Source organism: Chrysemys picta, chromosome 1, assembly GCF_011386835.1.
Source record: "Chrysemys picta bellii isolate R12L10 chromosome 1, ASM1138683v2, whole genome shotgun sequence".
Classification (NCBI taxonomy): domain Eukaryota; kingdom Metazoa; phylum Chordata; order Testudines; family Emydidae; genus Chrysemys; species Chrysemys picta.
The window spans coordinates 94,271,019-94,288,831 of NC_088791.1; the positions used below are offsets into that span (position 1 = coordinate 94,271,019).

The 17,813-nt window shown below is 48.0% G+C and overlaps 1 protein-coding gene across 3 annotated transcripts; it reads left to right on the top strand.

The window, feature by feature from the left end:
* The first annotated feature begins 9,996 nt into the window (after positions 1–9,996).
* DNAL4 (dynein axonemal light chain 4) lies at positions 9,997–16,089 on the top strand. Of its 3 annotated transcripts, XM_042843541.2 has the most exons (5): positions 9,997–10,132; positions 11,827–12,051; positions 13,683–13,766; positions 14,832–14,898; positions 15,516–16,089. In XM_042843541.2, the coding sequence occupies exons 2-5, from the start codon at positions 11,980–11,982 to the stop codon at positions 15,518–15,520; spliced, it is 228 nt and encodes a 75-aa protein (XP_042699475.1). In that variant the 5' UTR covers positions 9,997–10,132; positions 11,827–11,979; the 3' UTR covers positions 15,521–16,089. The 3 variants fall into 3 exon arrangements, with proteins under 3 accessions (XP_042699475.1, XP_005302571.1, XP_023955846.1); XM_005302514.4 differs by having other exon boundaries at positions 14,832–16,089; XM_024100078.3 differs by having other exon boundaries at positions 10,026–10,132; positions 11,830–12,051; positions 14,832–16,089.
* The last annotated feature ends 1,724 nt before the right edge of the window (positions 16,090–17,813 follow it).

Below are 17,813 nucleotides of genomic sequence, written 5' to 3' on the forward strand. Positions count from 1 at the left end.
AGCCGCCAAGATACCTAGACAACGGCTAGTGAGTGCCACGTTCCTGGTATGGGAGAGAGGTCCTGGAAGCTAAACTTAGATTATTGGGACGAAAGCTTAAATCTAGGGCTTTTATGGTTGCTTTCTCTGTAATGCTTCCAGTTCCTCACAAAGGGCAAGCTAGACAGAAGGACCATCTGGAACTCAGCACATGGATGAGAAAACATTATAAAGAAGAAGGGGCTAATGTACATTGTTTATAGTATTTATCTATTATTTGTATTGGGATAGCACCTAGGAGCCCTAGGCCTAGACCAGGACCCTCTTGTGCTAGATGCTGCACAAACACAGCACAAAGAGAGGATCCCTGCCCAAAGAGCTCACAGTCTAAATGCAAGGCACCGGGGCACTTTTGAGAAAGAAGAGAGCCACTATAGAAGTAACGGGCCCCACCTTAACTAAAGTGGAACCAGGCACCTGGTGCAGCAAAATGCCAAGATTTATTTAGCCTACAAGCAGAGAGAAAGCTGACAGTTGTCAAGGCGCATTCAGGTTGGAGCAAAGTGTCTGCTGGGGATGTCAAGCCTACAAAGTTGACTCTCTATTTGATAATAGGAGAGAAATTTCAGCTGCCACGGAGGAAAAGCAGAGCTGGATCAAAGAGGGACTTTCTAGAAAAGTAACAGGGGTGTCAGATAAAGGGGCTAATTAAAATAGGTGCCCTGTCACAAATAACAGCTATAAATATCCATAGACCAATGTGGGATGCATAAAGACAAAACAGACGTGAACTAGAATGCCTGGCCATGGGAGAGGCGCTTGTTATAACAGACATTTTTGAAACAAACAAAATCAAATGGGAGACTGTCGTGCTTTGGTATAAACTATACAGGAAGAACCGACTAGGGGCCCACGTGGAAGAGTAAAAGATTCTATAGGATCTAAAGAGAATACTTCTGCACAGAGAGGACTATCCAATGAAAGCGGTAGAAATACAAATGCTAGAACACAAATCTACGAGGAGGGTGGTGCTACAGCCAAGGAGAGGCTATTCTCAGCTTAGGCCCTGAGTCAGCGAAGCACTTAGGCCCAGATGCTCAAAGGGATTTAGGCACCTAATTCCCATTGAAATCAATGAGCGTTAGGTGCCTAGATGCCTTTGAGGATCTGGCCTGTAAGCATGTGCTTAGGTGCTTTACAGAATTGGAGTCTTACTCCTCAGCAATCCACAGGAGCTGGTTCAAGACGTAGCCATAACAGAGCCACTAAGTAATAGGGATCTCCATATAACTAGAGCAACATCTTCTGGGGAGACATCATCCAAAAGTGACCACTGTGGTGGTAAACGTTAGAAAAGGGGATTTAAAGAAATAAAGAGGAAACCAGTCAAAAAGACACTCAAGTCAAAACCCAGGATACTACAATCCTTAGACTCATCCTGGAGGCTTCTGGGGTGATATCCTGGCTCCACTGAAGTCAATGGCAAGCTGCCCATCAAAGTCACAGAAGGCATCATGCCCCTGTGCTGGGGTATCTGCCCCCACACAAGCCCTGAGCAGATTAATGTGGACAAGGAGAGGCCAATTAACCTTAGATGCTGCAACTGGAGGGGAACCAGAGACTGACAGGACCTAATGGCTGAAGAAGCCCAGCTGGGGGTGGAGCTGGGCTAGCATTATAAGCCTGGAAATGAGCACAGGAAGAGGCTGCAGGGAGGAGAACTGCAATCACTCCCTGGAGGGGAAAAGGTATTTGTCAGGGACAAGAAGGAGATCCAGCAGGAGAGTAAGACCCAGAGTCCTGCCCTGGACTGGGAAGTCTGGCAAGAGGCTGAGAAGGGTGGAGTAGCCATGGAGAGCAAAGGAATCTCTGGTGATAAACCAGGGATAGGCTAGGAGATAGAGAGGTGGGGTAGGAAGATGCCCAGCAAACAGCAACAGGGTTTGAGTCTGCTAGACATAGGGTCTCTGGGTTGGAACCCGGAATAGCAGGCAGCCCCAGGTTCCCCTACCAGACACTGGCAAAGGGGTCTAGGGCCAGGAGATGTGAACTGGAAGACTGTCTGAGGCAGCATCTGAACAGTTTGGTGGGACTACAACATGACCTAGTCCGAGGGCTGGGTCACAAAGAGGGAGCACCCCAAGTCATGGAGAGGGGCCACAGTGTGAGCAACTGACAAATGGGGGCACCAGACAGGGAGAGAGCTAATTCCTAGACCCAGTCACAAGGAGTTGCCCCTGTAATGAGTGGACCCCTTCACAGCTCCTAGACAAAAAAAGGATGGCGGAAAGCAAGGAGCAAAGCAGTCTAGTTAACTGGCAAGGTTTTAGGGGTTATTGGAGCCAAATAGTTATCCCTTCAGACCTGGAAATCCAACCTAAGGGACAACAATAGAAAGGAACACAGACTGCCACAAGTAAAATGTGAGGTGGAAATTAGAAGGGTTAGAACCAAGTGGAACAGCAAATAGCCAAAGACATAGAAATCAATAAGAAATTCCTTAAGAATATTAGGAACAAGAAGCCTGCAAAAGATCAAGAGCATCTGTTGTATTACCAGAGAGTAAGGGAAGCAATTAAGGAGGATAAGGCAGAGCAGCCTTGATTTCTTTGCCATCATCCTTCACTGCATACAGTGCTGGAGAGAGATTTCACCCAGACCTACTTTATTAAGGTAACCAAGATGAGGCACAATCAGACTGAGTTGTCAAAAGAGGAGGTGCTGGGGCAAACTGATCCACCAAAGAAGAGTAAGTCACCAACACCCAATGATAGTTCATCAAGGAATTCTGAAGGAATGGAGGAGTGAAGTTGAGCTGCTAACAAAAATATGTCATCTCATTAAAATCAGCCATTGTACGAGAGGACTGGAGGTTTGCACATGTACTTCTCTTGAAAAAGTGCTATGAGTGATCCTGGAGAAATTACACTCATATCACTACCAAGCAGAATTATAATATAACTTGATGAGCATGCTATGCTAGGGACAAACCAGCACAGGTTGTGTAAAGGAAAGCCGCATCGCTCTAATTTTTTAGAATTCTTTGGGGATGTCAACAAAATGGTGTAGAAAGACAACCTGGATGATATAATTTATCTAGCTATTCAAAAAGCCTTTGTCAAAGTCCTCTATATGCAGCTATTAAAGAAAATAAATAGTCATGGCATGAGAGATAAAATACTGCAATGGATTAGAAACTGGTTGAGAGACAGAAAATAAACAGTAGGGACAAATGGTCAGTTTTCAACATGGCAAAATGTTAATATGAGGTGCCCCAAAGTGCTGTGCTAGAATCAGTGGTGTTAGTTTATTTATGAGTGATCAAGAAAGGAGGTGAAGGGTGAAGTGGCAAAATGTGCAGATGACACATTTTGTTGATTATTGAAAACAGAAATTCCAGAGGGACCAAAAAAGTTAGTTGATTGGGCAGCATGGCGACAGATAACAAGTGCAAGGTAACTCATACTGGAAGGCATAATTGGAGCTACTTATACACATTGCTGTGTTCTAAATTAAATGTGGCCACTCAGGAAAAAGATCTCAGCACCATTGTGGGTCAGTCAGTGAAAACCTCTGCTCTGCTCTTTAAATATATATAAAAATTAAAAGCAAACAAAATGTCAGGATGCATTAAGGAGGGAATAAAAATGTTATACTGAAAATGTAATAATGCTATTATAGAAACTGATAGCACACTCTCACCTTCAATACTGGGTTCAGGTCTGGTCATCCCAAGTCAAAAGCCATAGCAGAAATAAAAGAATCCAGAGCTAGGACAATGCTCAGAGAGCTGGTGGGAAGACTTGTATATGAAGAGAGTTGAAAAGATTGGTGCTGTTTAACTACGAGAAGAGGTGATTAAAAGAGGACATGACAGAGAAAGAGAGAACAAGGAACGGTGTAGAGAAGATAAAGTGAGCTCTCTTCTTTACCCTCTCTCAGCAAGAGTCATTCAATGAACATGAGAGGCAACACTATTAAAAGTGATCAAAAGAAATATTTGTGTACACTGGCACATAGCTAACTCATCATCACAAATATCACTGAGGCCAAGAGCTTAGAAGGATTAGATCAAAGGATTAGACTTGATCACAGTCCATATGGGGACCTACAGGGGGAACAAAAATTTGCTAATGGGCTCTTCAGTCTAGCAGGCAAAGGTACAACAAAAGCCAATGGCTGGAAGTTGAAGCTAGACGATTTCAGACTAACACACGTTTAAGTGAGGAAAATGAACCACTGGGACAATTTACTGAGGGTTGTGGTGGATTCTCTATCATCAGCAATTTTTCAATCAAGACTGTATGTTTTTCTAAAAGATCTGCTCTAGTTCAAAGAGGATTTAATTTTGGGAAGTCCTATGGCCGTGTGTTATACAGGAGGACAAATTAGATGATGACAATCATCCTTGTTGACTTTATAAGCTCTGATAAAGAGACTACATTAGAGGTGGGCAAACTACGGCCTGTGGGACCATCCTGCCCGGCCCCTAAGCTCCCGGCCAGGGAGGCTAGTCCCAGCCCCTCCCCTGCTGTCCCCCTGCTGCCTCAGCTCGCTGCTGCCCCAGCTCGCTGCGCCTTCAGCGCTCTAGGCGGCGGAGGTGCGTGCTCCTGTCGGGCAGCGCGGTGGCGTGCCTGGCTCCAGCCGGTAAGGGGGCAGGGAGCAGGGGGGTTGGATAAGGGGCAGAAGGTCCCGGGGGGCCTGTCAGGGGGCGGGGGTGTGAATAGGGGTCAGGGCAATCAGGGGACAGGGAGAAGGGGGGTTGGATGGGGCAGGGGTTCGGGGGGGGCGGTCAGGAGACGGGGAATGGGGGGGTTGGATAGGCGTAGGAGTCCCGGGGGGCCTGTCAGGGGTCGGGGGTGTGGATAGGGGTCGGGGCAGTCAGGGAACAGGGAACAGGGCGGGTTGGATAAGGAGTAGGGTCCCAGGGGGGCAGTTAGGGGCAGTCAGAGAACAAGGAGCGGGGGGGTTGGATGGGTCGGGTGTTCTGAGGCGGGCAGTCAGGGGTCAGATAGGGGGCGGGGGCCAGGGTGTTTGGGGAAGCACAGCCTTCCCTACCCGGCCCTCCATACAGTTTCGCAACCCCAATGTGGCCCTCGGGCCAAAACGTTTGCCCACCGCTGCTCTACATTTACAAATACAAGGGATATAAACCCTCATACTGCAGGGCATAAGCCAACCACTCACTGGCAGGGGGGTAGAAGAAACATCCCCTATTTATTATCAGTATTGCTGCAGGCCATAGAGGCCCCAGCTGTGTCTAGGATCCCATTGTGCTAGGCTCTGCACATGCAAATAGTAGGCTGCCCATGCCCTGAAGAGCTGATGGGCTGGCTATTCATTATAGACTTTCTTGGACTTTCCTCGGGAGCATCTGCTACTTACCGCTGCTGTTGACAGGATACAGGACTAGATAACAGGTGGTCTGATATGAATTGAGGTTACAGTAGCCTCTCTGCTCTGGTGTGGTGTCAGTTTTATCTCTGTGGCGCTTGTTAGAGGCAGAGCAGGAGCGCTCAGCACAGGGAGCAGACAACTTTCCATTTGGGAGCAGGGTAGGGCAAGCATTATGCTGTGTTCCAGGCCTTCTGTGAGACAAGATCCCACCAGCCAATTTATCTAGGCAGGGAGCTCCTGGTGTCCTGAACTGGAGGACTCAGACAGTACTTCCCTATCCACCCGCTTCAGAGCTGCCTCTGTTCCAAGTGAAACTCGACTATGGCATTCCTGTCGGCTAGCCAAAGAACTCCTGCTGCCCCAAGTGAACCGAGATGACAGCTCCCGCTATGAACTGGCTGGAGAGATCTTGCTGCCCTATGCATGAGTGAATCATAACACCTCCCACTGGCCAAGCAGAGAGTGTGTGGTGTGGGAAACACTAGATCACAGTGCCCTATCCTGACTGGCTCGAGAGCTCCCACAGCTCCGTGCAAAATGTGTTTCTAGCCCAGAGAGCACACCTCTGAGAGCTGATGCTCCCTACGTGAGAAGGGAGGCCAGGGCCTTTTTGAGCCAGCCAGGGTTTCCATTGCCCCCAACTAAACACAGTTAGAGAAGCTCCTGTGGAGTTTATAGAGTCAAAGATTATAAGGTCAGAAGGGACCTCTGCGATCATCTAATCTGGCCTCCTGCACAGCACAGGCTTTAGGAGAGGCCAAGTTCAGGAAGAGGAGAAAACTTTAGGATTTCCCTCCACACTGGAGCAGAGACACCCACAGAAGTCTATCCTTTGCTTACGGCCATTGATCAGGAGGATATCATGAACGTCTAAAGAAAACACCCATTAGCTGGAGGATCCAGAACTCACCCTCTGTGGGTTTAATAATTTAGGAGCTGACAAGCAGGCAGTGCCAAAAGGCAGTGACAATTTTTCAACAGGGGCCATTAATTTTTTTTTAAATCAACATTTACTGCAATTAATGGTTAAATTTCCCATTAAAAAAAAAAAAAGCAATGCCACAAACACCATGGTATAGTCACCTCCCATGCTGCAGAATATATTGATTTTTTTTCTTTATTGAACATCACTATATAGCCCCCCCCCCCCAAAAAAAAAAGAGAGAGAGAGAGACTTTGGTCTGAACGAAGACTGGGTGGAATGAATCAGCTGATCTAGGCCCTGAGCTCCAGAGAGACCCCAACTTCCCACCCCCCCAAAAAACAACATTTCAGAAAAGGAATCTCCCTCCATATGTGGCCACTCCACCCACCCCACTAGGAAACATGCACATCTGAGTACACATGTTCCCAAAGAAGCACCTACATTTTGTGGCTGCCAATGACTAACCCTTGCAAGTAGGCCCCAGGAGACCCTGAAAAGCATCCTCTCTGGCCATTTTCTTTGAATGCCTGAAAGAACCTAGTCCCATCTGTCATATCCTGAGCCTTCATACAGTGGGATCTAGTCACTCAGCAGCATCAAAGATTGAGAAAAAAAAAAAAAAGAAGAAATCCTCTCTAACTTGCTGCTTAATGACAGGGGTGGGTGACCTACACAGGGATTAGAGCATTTAAAAAAAAACAATTGACTCTAGAGTTTGTTGCATCCCTGGAGAGATTACAGCAGCTGCCTGGAAACAAAATCGCAATAGAAAGATCTTCTTCCTCCCAGAGATCCTGTTCCTAATTATCTATCCATTGCAAAAGAGAAGATCTCCAGCTTTTACCCATCTCTGGACGGCCTGGGTGCTGCTACTGCCTCATTCCAAGAGAACAGTGACTTTAAAAAAGGGGAAGAGATGAGTAAAACATCAAGTGGTGAAAGCAATTGAAGTGATTGTAAACGAGTGAAGGACTAGAGGCAGCATTAAGTTTCTATCCTTTATGGTGGCAGAAAAAGTTTCCTAATGTGAATCAAATGAGACCAATGCAGTTTCATCTTCCTGAATCTGCAGTCGGACAGCTCCAGTGCCTCTGCCGCTTTGTCAGGAAAGAGGAAAATGATATTAACAAAGGTCTGATCAGTTTAATTGCTGCTATTTAGAAACCTGTGGCCAGCAGTTAAATTGTCAAGAGTCAGGGCACTCTACTATTGCTTGGGAAAAGCATAAGCAGCAGCCTAGATGAGCTCTGAAGTTATTCAGAGGGGAAGAAGACCCATGTGGAGTCAGATGCCCTTACCCATGGGGATAAGGGCATCTGACTACACCTTTCATGTTCTTCTCCCATGCTCACCTCTGTGCCTTCTTTTGGGTGGCCCCTTACCTCTAGAAACCACTCCTGGATAGAAGAGCAGAAAGAACTCCTCCCCACTTATCTCTGGGGAGAGAGAGAGCTCCTTCTTCAAGCTGCTAGACAGGGGTGGGGGAAGCTTCAAACACATGCTAGCCAAAAGCTGATATGAAAGATGGAGCCTGCAAGTACAGTGCAAGGAGAGCATCCCAGTAGAAAGGCCTGTACCCTGCCTAGCAGTTGGGCCTGGGGAGCTAAATTTCTCCCCAGGGTGTTGCTGTTGGAGCTTGTTGGGTGGGGGCACCATTCATGTATTTACTTTAGGCTAATCTAGCCCAAAGGCCCTATTAAATTGTTCAACCTCTAGTTTAGAAGGGAGTCAATGCTTGGCTAGCTGGACAGAATAGATGATCAACATTTTCTGAAGGAATAGTTTTCCATCTGAAAATGCTGATTCCACATAATCAAAATGTTTCACAGGAACATATTGATTTTGTCCAAATTTTCAGTGGGAAATCATTAAAACTGTTTGACTATATTATATTTTAGTCAAAATGAAATGTTTCAACTTTATTGAAATGAAAAATTTTCATAAGGTGGCAACAAAATATTTTCAGAATATTTCATTTTGCAAAAAATGCTGAGCTTTCATCCCAATTCAGGACTAAATGAAATTTCAAAATCTCGGAATTTCTGACAGGACAGAAATTCTGTGTTTTTTTTTTACCAGACCTACCCTATAGTGAGAGATGCATCACTTTGGTGATGCAGAGGATTTCATAGACAGCTACAGGTATAGAAAACCCTCAAAGCAAGCAAAAATTAATGGTATAAAGGTCTTTGCTGGGGCGAGGGGGAGGTCATTAGTGTCACACCATCTCCTTGCTGAAGCATAACACCCTTCCCATGCCCCTCCTCACCCCCCAGATTCATATAGGCATTTTTCTCCTCCCCTCCCAAGGCATCAACATGAAAGACTTAAGCTTCTCCCAAATGAGTTTACAATGAGAAACTCAAAAGCTTGAGATTTTCCAGACCCTTCCCAACCTCACTCTCTGCTATTTAAAAGTGGTGGGGGCCTAATATCAAAAATGTCATGACATCACAGCATGGCAGGTCTGCACATTGTGACAGCATGAAGGCATTGTGGAGTGGGTAGTACTGTGGCATAGTGGTCCCCTGGCATGATGGTCTCACAGTGTTGTGGCGGTATGGCAGTTTTATGAATTGCCAGTCTCAGTGGCGCCATGGCATGGATAGCGTTGTGGCATAGAGGTGTCATAGTGTCACAGCATGGATTATGCCATGGCATGGCAATGTGATGGTGTGCAGGTCTCAAAGTGCCATGCAGAGGCTGCTCTAGCTGTATACCAGCTAGGCATCTGCCTAGGGTAGCAGATTCCTGGGTAGCTGCCAAGGGTGGCAGATTTGATCCAGCTGGCCCCTCCATTATGATAGAGGGGCAGCTGGGACAATTTGAGTGATATTGCAACACTGCACTCCAGGTTGTGATGCCACTTGCAACTGCCTGGCACATCACATTTGACCTGGCCGCCCCCTTGTCTTGACAGATCAGCAGCCGGGCCAATTTGAGTGGTATGGGGCGGTGGCACATGGAAGTGTTGCCTAAGGCTGTAGATTTTGTTGAGTGGCCTCTGGTGCCATACTGTCATGGCATGCGTGGTGCCACAGCGTGGAACTGCATGGTGTGGCGGTCTCACCGCACCCCGGTGCCGTGGTGTGGAAGTGCATGGTGTGGCGGTCTCGCAGCACCCTGGTGCCATGGCGTGGAAGTGCATGGTGTGGCGGTCTCACAGCATCCTGGTGCCATGGCATGGAAGTGCATGATGCTGGTGCCGTGGCATGGAAGTGCATGGTGTGGCGGTCTCGCCGCACCCTGGTGCCGTGGCGTGGAGGTGCATGGTGCGGCGGTCTCACCGCACCCTGGTGCCGTGGCGTGGAAGTGCATGGTGCTGGTGCCGTGGTGTGGAAGTGCATGGTGTGGCGGTCTCACCACCCCCTGGTATCGCAGTGTGGGTGGTGCTGTGCACACCACTGGCATGACATAGCAGCCTTAGTGTCATGCTCTCAAGGGCAGCGTTATGCTATGTGGGTGGCACTGTGTTGTCAGGGTGCTGTGAGAGCTATATCCCGTGATGCCGAGGGACTAGTGCCTGCTGTAAGCTCTGAGCACAACCTCTCATGAACCTGAACCACTGACACAAGGTCTCCTTCCCAATACTTTGGGCTCACATGTGATCAGGCAGGTATGGGACACCTAACACCCCAGCCCCGAGGAGGAGGAAGGACCCTTTCACGACATCGACCAACCTTGGAACCAATAAGATGTTTCGAACTTTCCAAACCAACCAATGAGAAAGGGGAGGCGGGACTTCCGGCGCTGGTTGCTAAGACAAGCACGTTCCTCTCCTTAACAACCAAGCGAAGCTGATATTTTGGGTTCAGAGCCGAGGAGGCGCAGGTGAGACCGAGCCCTCCCCCGCCTCCTCCCGCCCGGGCCCGGCCCTCCCCTCCAGCCAGCGGGCAAGCCCCCGCCCCCCAGCCGGGGCTCCCGCCGCAGCCAGTGTCCAGCCCCCGCTCGGGATAGCGCCGTCCCCTCCCCCCAGCCCCTTCTAGGTTCTGGCTATCGCCCCTCCCCCGGCCTGTGCGATCTGCAGGGCCCCTCCATGATGGGGGCTCCTGTCCTTATGTGGCTTGATGGGCCCAGCCACCCCAGTGGGGTCTCCACTGTGCTCTACGCGGGGGGGGCTCTGAAACCCAGCCCCTGCCCATCACCCAGTGAGGATCCCTGCATAAGACACTGAGGCCCAAAACATGTTGTGTGTATGTGATTATTTTTCCTCCATCCAGGCCATATTCCCCCCCTCCCCCGCCCCATCTCCCCCATATCAGGTGGGTCTGATGCCTGGAGCAGGGTGTGTGTGCAGGAGGTGCAGTGCTCAGAAGTGGGTCTGATGCCGCAAAACAGGAACGGGTTTCCAAGGAAGCTTCCGTGGGGTTGTTATAAACCAGCTCTATTTAAAATTAAAAGACTTTTATGGGTGAAATGTCTCTCAACAGCATTTTTTCCCAACTTGGTTGGGTGTTTAAACTGTTTGCTGTATATGGAGGACTCTGAGATGGATTGTGTGTGTCATGGGGCCTGGGCTCATGGGTGAGATGTTTGGGAGATAAACCTGAAACACCACAACAACTCAAAGGAATTGCCTCATCCCAGCCATCTAGTTTGCTATCCTGTCTTCCACCATCCGTGATTACTGCTGACTGAGTACTTCAGAGGGATGTGTAAAACTCCCACAATCCCTTCTGGGAGAACCCGTAGCCCATGTTACTTTAATTAGTGTGTCTGCAGACTGGACTTACTATGGCCTCAGAGAGTTGCTGGGTGTGTCATTGCCCAGTGATGGATCATTAGCTTGTCAGGACCTCTTTTCAAAATACATTTATGATGCTCCTGCTTTCTCTGAGGGCATAGGGGAGGGTCTTATGCCAGATAGGAGAACCAGAAAAGAGACCAAGGTGCAATGTTCTGAATTTGCCCATCAGAGAGTGCTGTAGGACTGCGTCACCTTCTGAGCGACTGGCCAGGCGTAGGCCCAGAGAAGTGGTGCAGCAGAGTCTGATGTGGCACTCCCCGGATTGGCAAACCCTGGAGTTGAAAAAAAGTTGAAAAACAAACCAAAACAGCCCATTAACTATTTCCATCCTGAAATGCACACACAATCTGTTCCTGTTTCATGCACACTTTGGCCCCATTGTGAACAGTATTGTGTCCTGAAAAGAACAGGACAACAGCCTAAGGCAGAGGATGGTTGCTGCCATGCTCTCTGTTTGGCTATTGGAAAGCACTGCTGTAATTTTACTGTGTCCTGCCCCCTGACTAGCAACCAAGCTGCCATCAAGTCAGAGCCCTGTGTCTCTTTATGGAGTTGTGCCCCTGAGAGGTGCAGCACATTTGAAGTCTTGACTATGGAAAGTGACAACTTTTTGTAAGCTCTTTGTCGTAACAGAGTTCTCCAGGTTAATTATATACCGTGGAAAAGGTATGGAGAAGCAGTAAGCAGTGGAGGAGATGGCAGGATTCACATCTTGCTTCTCATAGTGAACAAACTGGACCTTTTTAAAATTAAACTTTCTTTTCCCCCCTCTTTTTAGCAGTGTTCTTTGGGCAGAGAACCTCCTGTTTCTGCTGAAACTGTGTTCTGCCTGATTCTCAAGAGTTCCTCCCTCTCGCCCACCTGCCCTGCAGCATCTGGCTGGTCCTAAGTAGGCACCTCTGCCCCCTTTCAGGGTCACAGTGGAAGGACCATGGCAGACACCGGGGAGGGGAAAAAGGAGGAGGCAGATTATAAAAGACTTCACAGCTTCCCGCTGATCAGGGTAAGAACAAGGGTGGGCGTGTATGATCATGAGAATGTCAAGGTACAAGGATGGGAGATGAATGTATTTCATTCGTACCTACCCTCCAAACCAGTTTGTCCTCAACTTCTGAGTAGCTACAAGAATATGATCACATCATACCAATTCTATCTGAGGGCTGCACCCGCCTACCATTTCCCCATGTCCCACTCTACTGTGAGGCAACTTAGAGGCAGCCTGCTCCAAAGTTTATTAATGTTGCCACTCAGTCAGCCACAGTGAGCTAGGGCAATAGAAAGCAATCCCTTTCTGACCCCACTCCTTCAGCGCTGAGCATGCTGCCTTTACAGCACTCCCACCACATTCAGGGTACGCTGTGCAGCTTGGGGTTTTTTAGAGGAGCTTGGATAAGAGACATCTCTAGTCAATGAGATAATAGAACAGGGGGGAACAATGTATAACTTAGATTTCCCTGTAGGGCTTATTGCAATAATATCTAAGGGCTGCCTAGCTACTCTTACCACAATATGAGCACAAAATATTATGATCTATGAGGAAAAGTTAAGATAAATAAATCTTAAATTCAGCTTGGAATAAACAGTTGCAGTTCCATGGGAGCATCAGGGCTATAATCAGCAGTGTTGTAAATAGTGGTATAAATTGTTCAGAAACTAGTTGTAAGTAGTAACGGAGCATAACTTTTACCTATTTGGCATTGAGTGATTGTGCAGAAATGAGTGTAGCTGGCATGTTGAGGCTGTACAGGAGAGGGTGGGATGTATAGGAAAAAGAAATTAGGAGAGCAACTAACACACCTTCCCTTTATCTTAACTCCCCCATTAGTTATTTTTTTCTCTTGTACCTCCCTCTTCTCACCCCTTTATTCTGCCCTCACTTACTCTGGTCTCCCATTGACTACACTGATGCAATTGAGAGCAGACCTTGACTCACTGCATGTGTCATGCTTGTCTTGGAAACACAAGGAATGCCAAATTGGTACAAGTCTTGTTGCTTTGTCACTTACACCCATTTTCTTCTCCAACTCTCCCCACTGCTCACAACACTCCTGAATTTGGCCCTAAATATGTCTGACTTGGCTATGTGGCAATGAAGCACACCAAGAAGGGAAAGGGGAATGGTTTAGGGGGATCCCAGAGGTACAGCTAGGAATGAAAGGATGAAACTGAGCAAAGGGAAAGCCTCAGATGGCTATCACTGCAAGGTCTGTTAGGCTGTGGAATACTCTTCTAACGGAAAAATTGGAAACTTCATCACTTGTAACTTAAGTCACTGATTCGTTGGAATATAAGAAGGGAACAATTCTGCATTGACTGGGAGGGAGGGATGAACAAGAGGTGACCTAATAAGCCTCTTCCATCTTGGACATTTACATTTCTCCAAAGGCAGAGCTATTTCTAATCTCAAGCCCTTGGCATTTGAGCTTTCCCATGGGTGATGCTCTTGCGTCCTCTGCGGTACAGATCAGAGGAGCTAGCATGTGTGATTTTTTTTTTTTTCTGCTTGTATCCAAGAATGTAGGGCACAGCCGTGCCATGAGGGAGGGAGCAGGTAACACCAGCTTCTCTGCTCTTCTGTCTTGTGCCCAGCTCTTTGGGTTGCTGAGCTCCCTCTTGTTTGCTTGTTTTTCCCAGCACACAGACATGCCAGAGGAGATGCGAGTGGAGGCCATGGAGCTGTGTGTCACCGCCTGTGAGAAATACGCCACCAACAATGAGGTAACAGCCAGTGCTAAGAAGGTTATTTTGTCTGGATATGCTGGTTGCAGTCACTCTGTCTCCATACTTGGGGAATCTTCTGGAGCAAGAGTAAAGGGGGAGGCAGAAAGGAGGTCAGACACTCTGGTCCCGATTTCTGTTGCTTTGTTCCTGCATTGAGCACAAGGAGAAAAGGGATGGGGGAGGAAAGGTGACTGGAGTCCCAGACTAGGCTCCCAGCATTGATCAGAGAAGCTTCAGGCCTGTTCTAACTTAGTCTGCTTCTCATGGCCTCTTGTAAGCGAGCTTTCTGTATTCTGAGTGAAGTGGGAGAGAGGTCTCTGATCCAAGTATCACTTGGGGGCACTACACAGGTAGAGAGGTTATGCTCCCTCCTGAATTAACATACTTGGCCTAGTACATCCCTTTATCCCTGGTTCTCAGATGATTTCTGGCTGAGCAACAGGGAACTGTCTGCTTGTTACAATGGATGTTCAGTGCTAGGAATGAGTAAGAATTAGAAGGGAGAGTGGGGGAGTTTTTCATACCTTCCATTTGCTCCCCAGGCTGGGGGAAATGCCTTGTGCCACTCTCCAGCATCTCCCCACATCTCCCACCCCTGCTCTAGCTGGTGCATGGTATGGTGTGGTGTGCGGGGAAGGAGGTATCCACAGCCTGGCCTAGTCCCAAAAGTTATGTCTTGCTGATTCGCTGCAAGGAAAAAGGGATTCCCTCAAAAAACAATAAAGAATAGTGATCTGATTCTCCTGTCAAACTCATTCTTGTGTGACTTTAGTGGGCCAAGTCCTGATTCAAACCAGTGTGAGTGAGAGGAGAATCAGGCTCTAGATACAGACCTCTAATATCTCCTACTGGGTTTTCAGAAGTCTGCAGCAAAGGAGTCTGGGTGCTCCTCATTGGAGCTCTGTTCTACTATAATCTCACCCTAGCTCTCAGCCTCCTCCTGAGAGTCATGTTAAAGGGAGGGCAACAGCGGGGAATTTGTATGTACAAACACACCCCTCCTATCTCTCTGACCTGCTGCTCCCTCTGCATACTCCTGGACTCTTTCTCTTTATTCCTCAGAGTGCCGCTAAGATGATCAAAGAGACAATGGACAAGAAGTTTGGCTCCTCATGGCATGTAGTGATTGGTGAGGGCTTTGGCTTTGAGATCACCCATGAGGTGAAGAACCTGCTGTACATGTTCTTTGGCGGCAGCCTGGCTGTTTGTGTCTGGAAGTGCTCCTGACACATCTCCTCATGTCCAAGGCTCACCACATTCAAGGGATTTCTTCATTCCTTTCACAGGTTTTTGTACAATCTTGAGGCAGGGCTTTATTTTTAATAGGAAAATTTGGGGATTTTTTTTCATACCTATGTACTAGTTCCCGGGGATACGCTGTGTGTGTGTGTGCGCGTGTGTAAATCTGCTGAGCTATCTAATCCAAGTTCAAGGGGTATCTCACTTGGATCTTGTGTGTCTCTTTGCTTAAACAATAAGATTAGGCAGGAAGGGATCTGGTGGGTAGGTAATCCTGTGGGATGCTGTTTATGAAGCCATACATCAGATCTAGGAGTGTGTGTGAAAGGGGAAAGGGTGCTAATCCAGCCATGCCATCTTCTTCTCCTATCTTTCCACGCTATTTTCTCTCTTCTCTGAAGTCCCTCCTACACCACAGAAAGGTTCTGGTGACCAATGTCTGCCCCGCCCCGACGATCAATGTTGACAGTATTTCTCCCCTTTCATTTTCTTTCTGTCCCCATCTAGGATGACCTTTTGGAACAGGTCATGTGAAGGATCCTCCCCCACTGTCCCAAACAGTGATGGGGGCTAAGTCTGCTTTCCTGCACTTCTCTCCCACTCTCTGGGACAAGAACATGACAGCTGAGCTGCCTGGGTGTGAGAAGAAAGTGACAACTTAGAAATCCAAACCCAGTGGGCGGTTGCTATGCAAACTGACCCCTCCTTTTCACACCCACTGAGCAGTGGCATAGCTCTAAAATGTTTGCCGTTTCTGGCACATGGGGGAGTGGGTGACAACTCAATACAGCATTTGAATGCATTCTTAGGGGAGGCAAAAGCTCTCTGCACACCGTGGGTGCCAGTATTGTGCACACTCCGTATCTTGTTTAGAGACTGGTAGTAAGGGGGGGTCCATGTGAGCTGCCAGTTTGTCAGTCATCAGAGATTTAATGTACATTTGTTCTTTAGTCTGTTTTATCTTTTTAAAGCTGTGGAAAGGTGTTAAGAGAGAGAATGAACCTACTTGTATTTTACATATATGGCTTATTTATATGAATATGGGGATTTTTTTAACAATAAAAAGTTTATTATAATGGTGGCTTTTGTGTTTGAGATTTTCTCTTTAGAACCCATCGAGCTGGGGGCACAAAGGGAAGGCAGCCAACTGTGACTTAGTTCAGGCATCGTGCTTGGGACATGTCTTCACTCACTCTGCTGTTGGCTGGATGACTTGTAGCAGTGGGAGGAAGGAGGTCTGTCCTCTTTAATTTTGGTTTTGTGCTGGTGGAAGGATTCAGTGCTGAGGGAAGGTTGCCAGATCAACAATGCTGGAGAGCAAAGTCTTCTCTTTATCTCTGGAGCAGGTTCAATATGAGCAGCAGCAGGGCAAGCTACTCACACTCCCCACCTTCTGCCAATCTGCCTCGGTCCTGATCGAAAGGGGCAACCTCTAAAGAGGATTTGAGTCTCCGTGGCTCATTGAATTGTTGGCATTCTCAGAAGAGAGCTCAAGAAGTGCTACAGTCCATGCCAGTTCTTGTCTAATGAACAGTTAATAGTTAATATTCTTTCATGCTAATGAATAGTTAATAGCTGTGCACGCGCACATACACGCACGCCTCCTGGTCATGGGTGCCCATGCTAGGGTCAGGCTGACCTGCAGAGATCAGACAGGGAGGGGGGTTACCTCAGCAAACAATCTCTTGGCCCCACCAGCCACCTGTTATCTGGCCGGTGGTCATGTGGCTGCAGCCATGTCTCTGTGACCTGCACAAAACAAGCACATTCTGCTGAAGTTGGCTGGTCCCCAGCAATTAGACCTCACGGCTGGAAGATAAAACTCCTCAGTTTCCTAAAGCAAGTGCAACTGGGGCATCTGGGAGATTCCCATGTTCTCCTATGCCTTTCCCGACAAGCACTTCCCTCTGCAGCCAGCAATCTTGGGCCTTTCTTGGCCCTACCCCATTCTGGAATGGGAGTAGCCACAGTCATTTTCCCTATTGGCTGGAGTGCACACCTTACAAACTTGTTCTATGAGTGCGTCAGCAATGGAGTTTCAAGGAGAAGCCTACTGGGCTGGCAGCAAGTGTGTTTCTCCTGTGCTAAGGGGTGCGGAGAGGAGAGGTTTGTCCTAGTGTGACTTTTCTTGCACCCAGTCCATGTGCTGTTACCATCATCCTACCATCGAACAGTGCTTGAGTCACAGGTGGGGAGGGAGGTGGAAAACTGCAGGGTGGCATGTGTCGGCACCAACCAGCATGACCCTTCCTATCTGCCAGTTGAGAAAGGCCACGATCCTCCAAAATCCAATTCTAAGCAGTGCATCATTAGTGACTTACTTTACTGGGGAGGGGAGCAGGGCTCCATAACATTCTGCTATTGGATTGCGTGGTGGGGAGTCCTGAGTCCATGAAAGCACTGGAAAGGTCACAGAGGGAGTGGCCATCATGGACTCTCTGCCCCAAGGGAGACTCAACTCCAGCAGGCAGGAGATGGGAGGCAGGAATCTGATCACTTCCCTGCAATGATGTCATGGCAACAAGATGCACTGCTACACAGCCAGATGAGAAGTGTTGGCTTTGAAGCTCTCCAGCTCTTGTTTCGCTGCAGGCTCAGACCTGACTCCATGAAAAATCTTTCAGTTAATATTTAATGCTGGCATTGAAGTAATGCAGAGCCTGAGGGTTGCAAGCGTCGCGCCCAGCCTACTTTCTGCTTCCCACTGTGACACTAACTCACTGCTGCCACAAGGGATGAGGATTTTGAACACTTCTAATGGGATCTCTGTTAACGGGCAGGCTCCCACCCATACAGTGATGATGA

Excerpts from the sequence above, each read along its gene's own strand:
- DNAL4 (XM_005302514.4), top strand. The coding sequence starts at position 11,980 with ATGGCAGACACCGGGGAGGGGAAAAAGGAGGAGGCAGATTATAAAAGA. Across the intron at positions 12,052-13,682 it reads ACAGCTTCCCGCTGATCAGG|CACACAGACATGCCAGAGGA; the intron begins GTAAGAACAAGG and ends TGTTTTTCCCAG. Across the intron at positions 13,767-14,831 it reads AATACGCCACCAACAATGAG|AGTGCCGCTAAGATGATCAA; the intron begins GTAACAGCCAGT and ends TTTATTCCTCAG.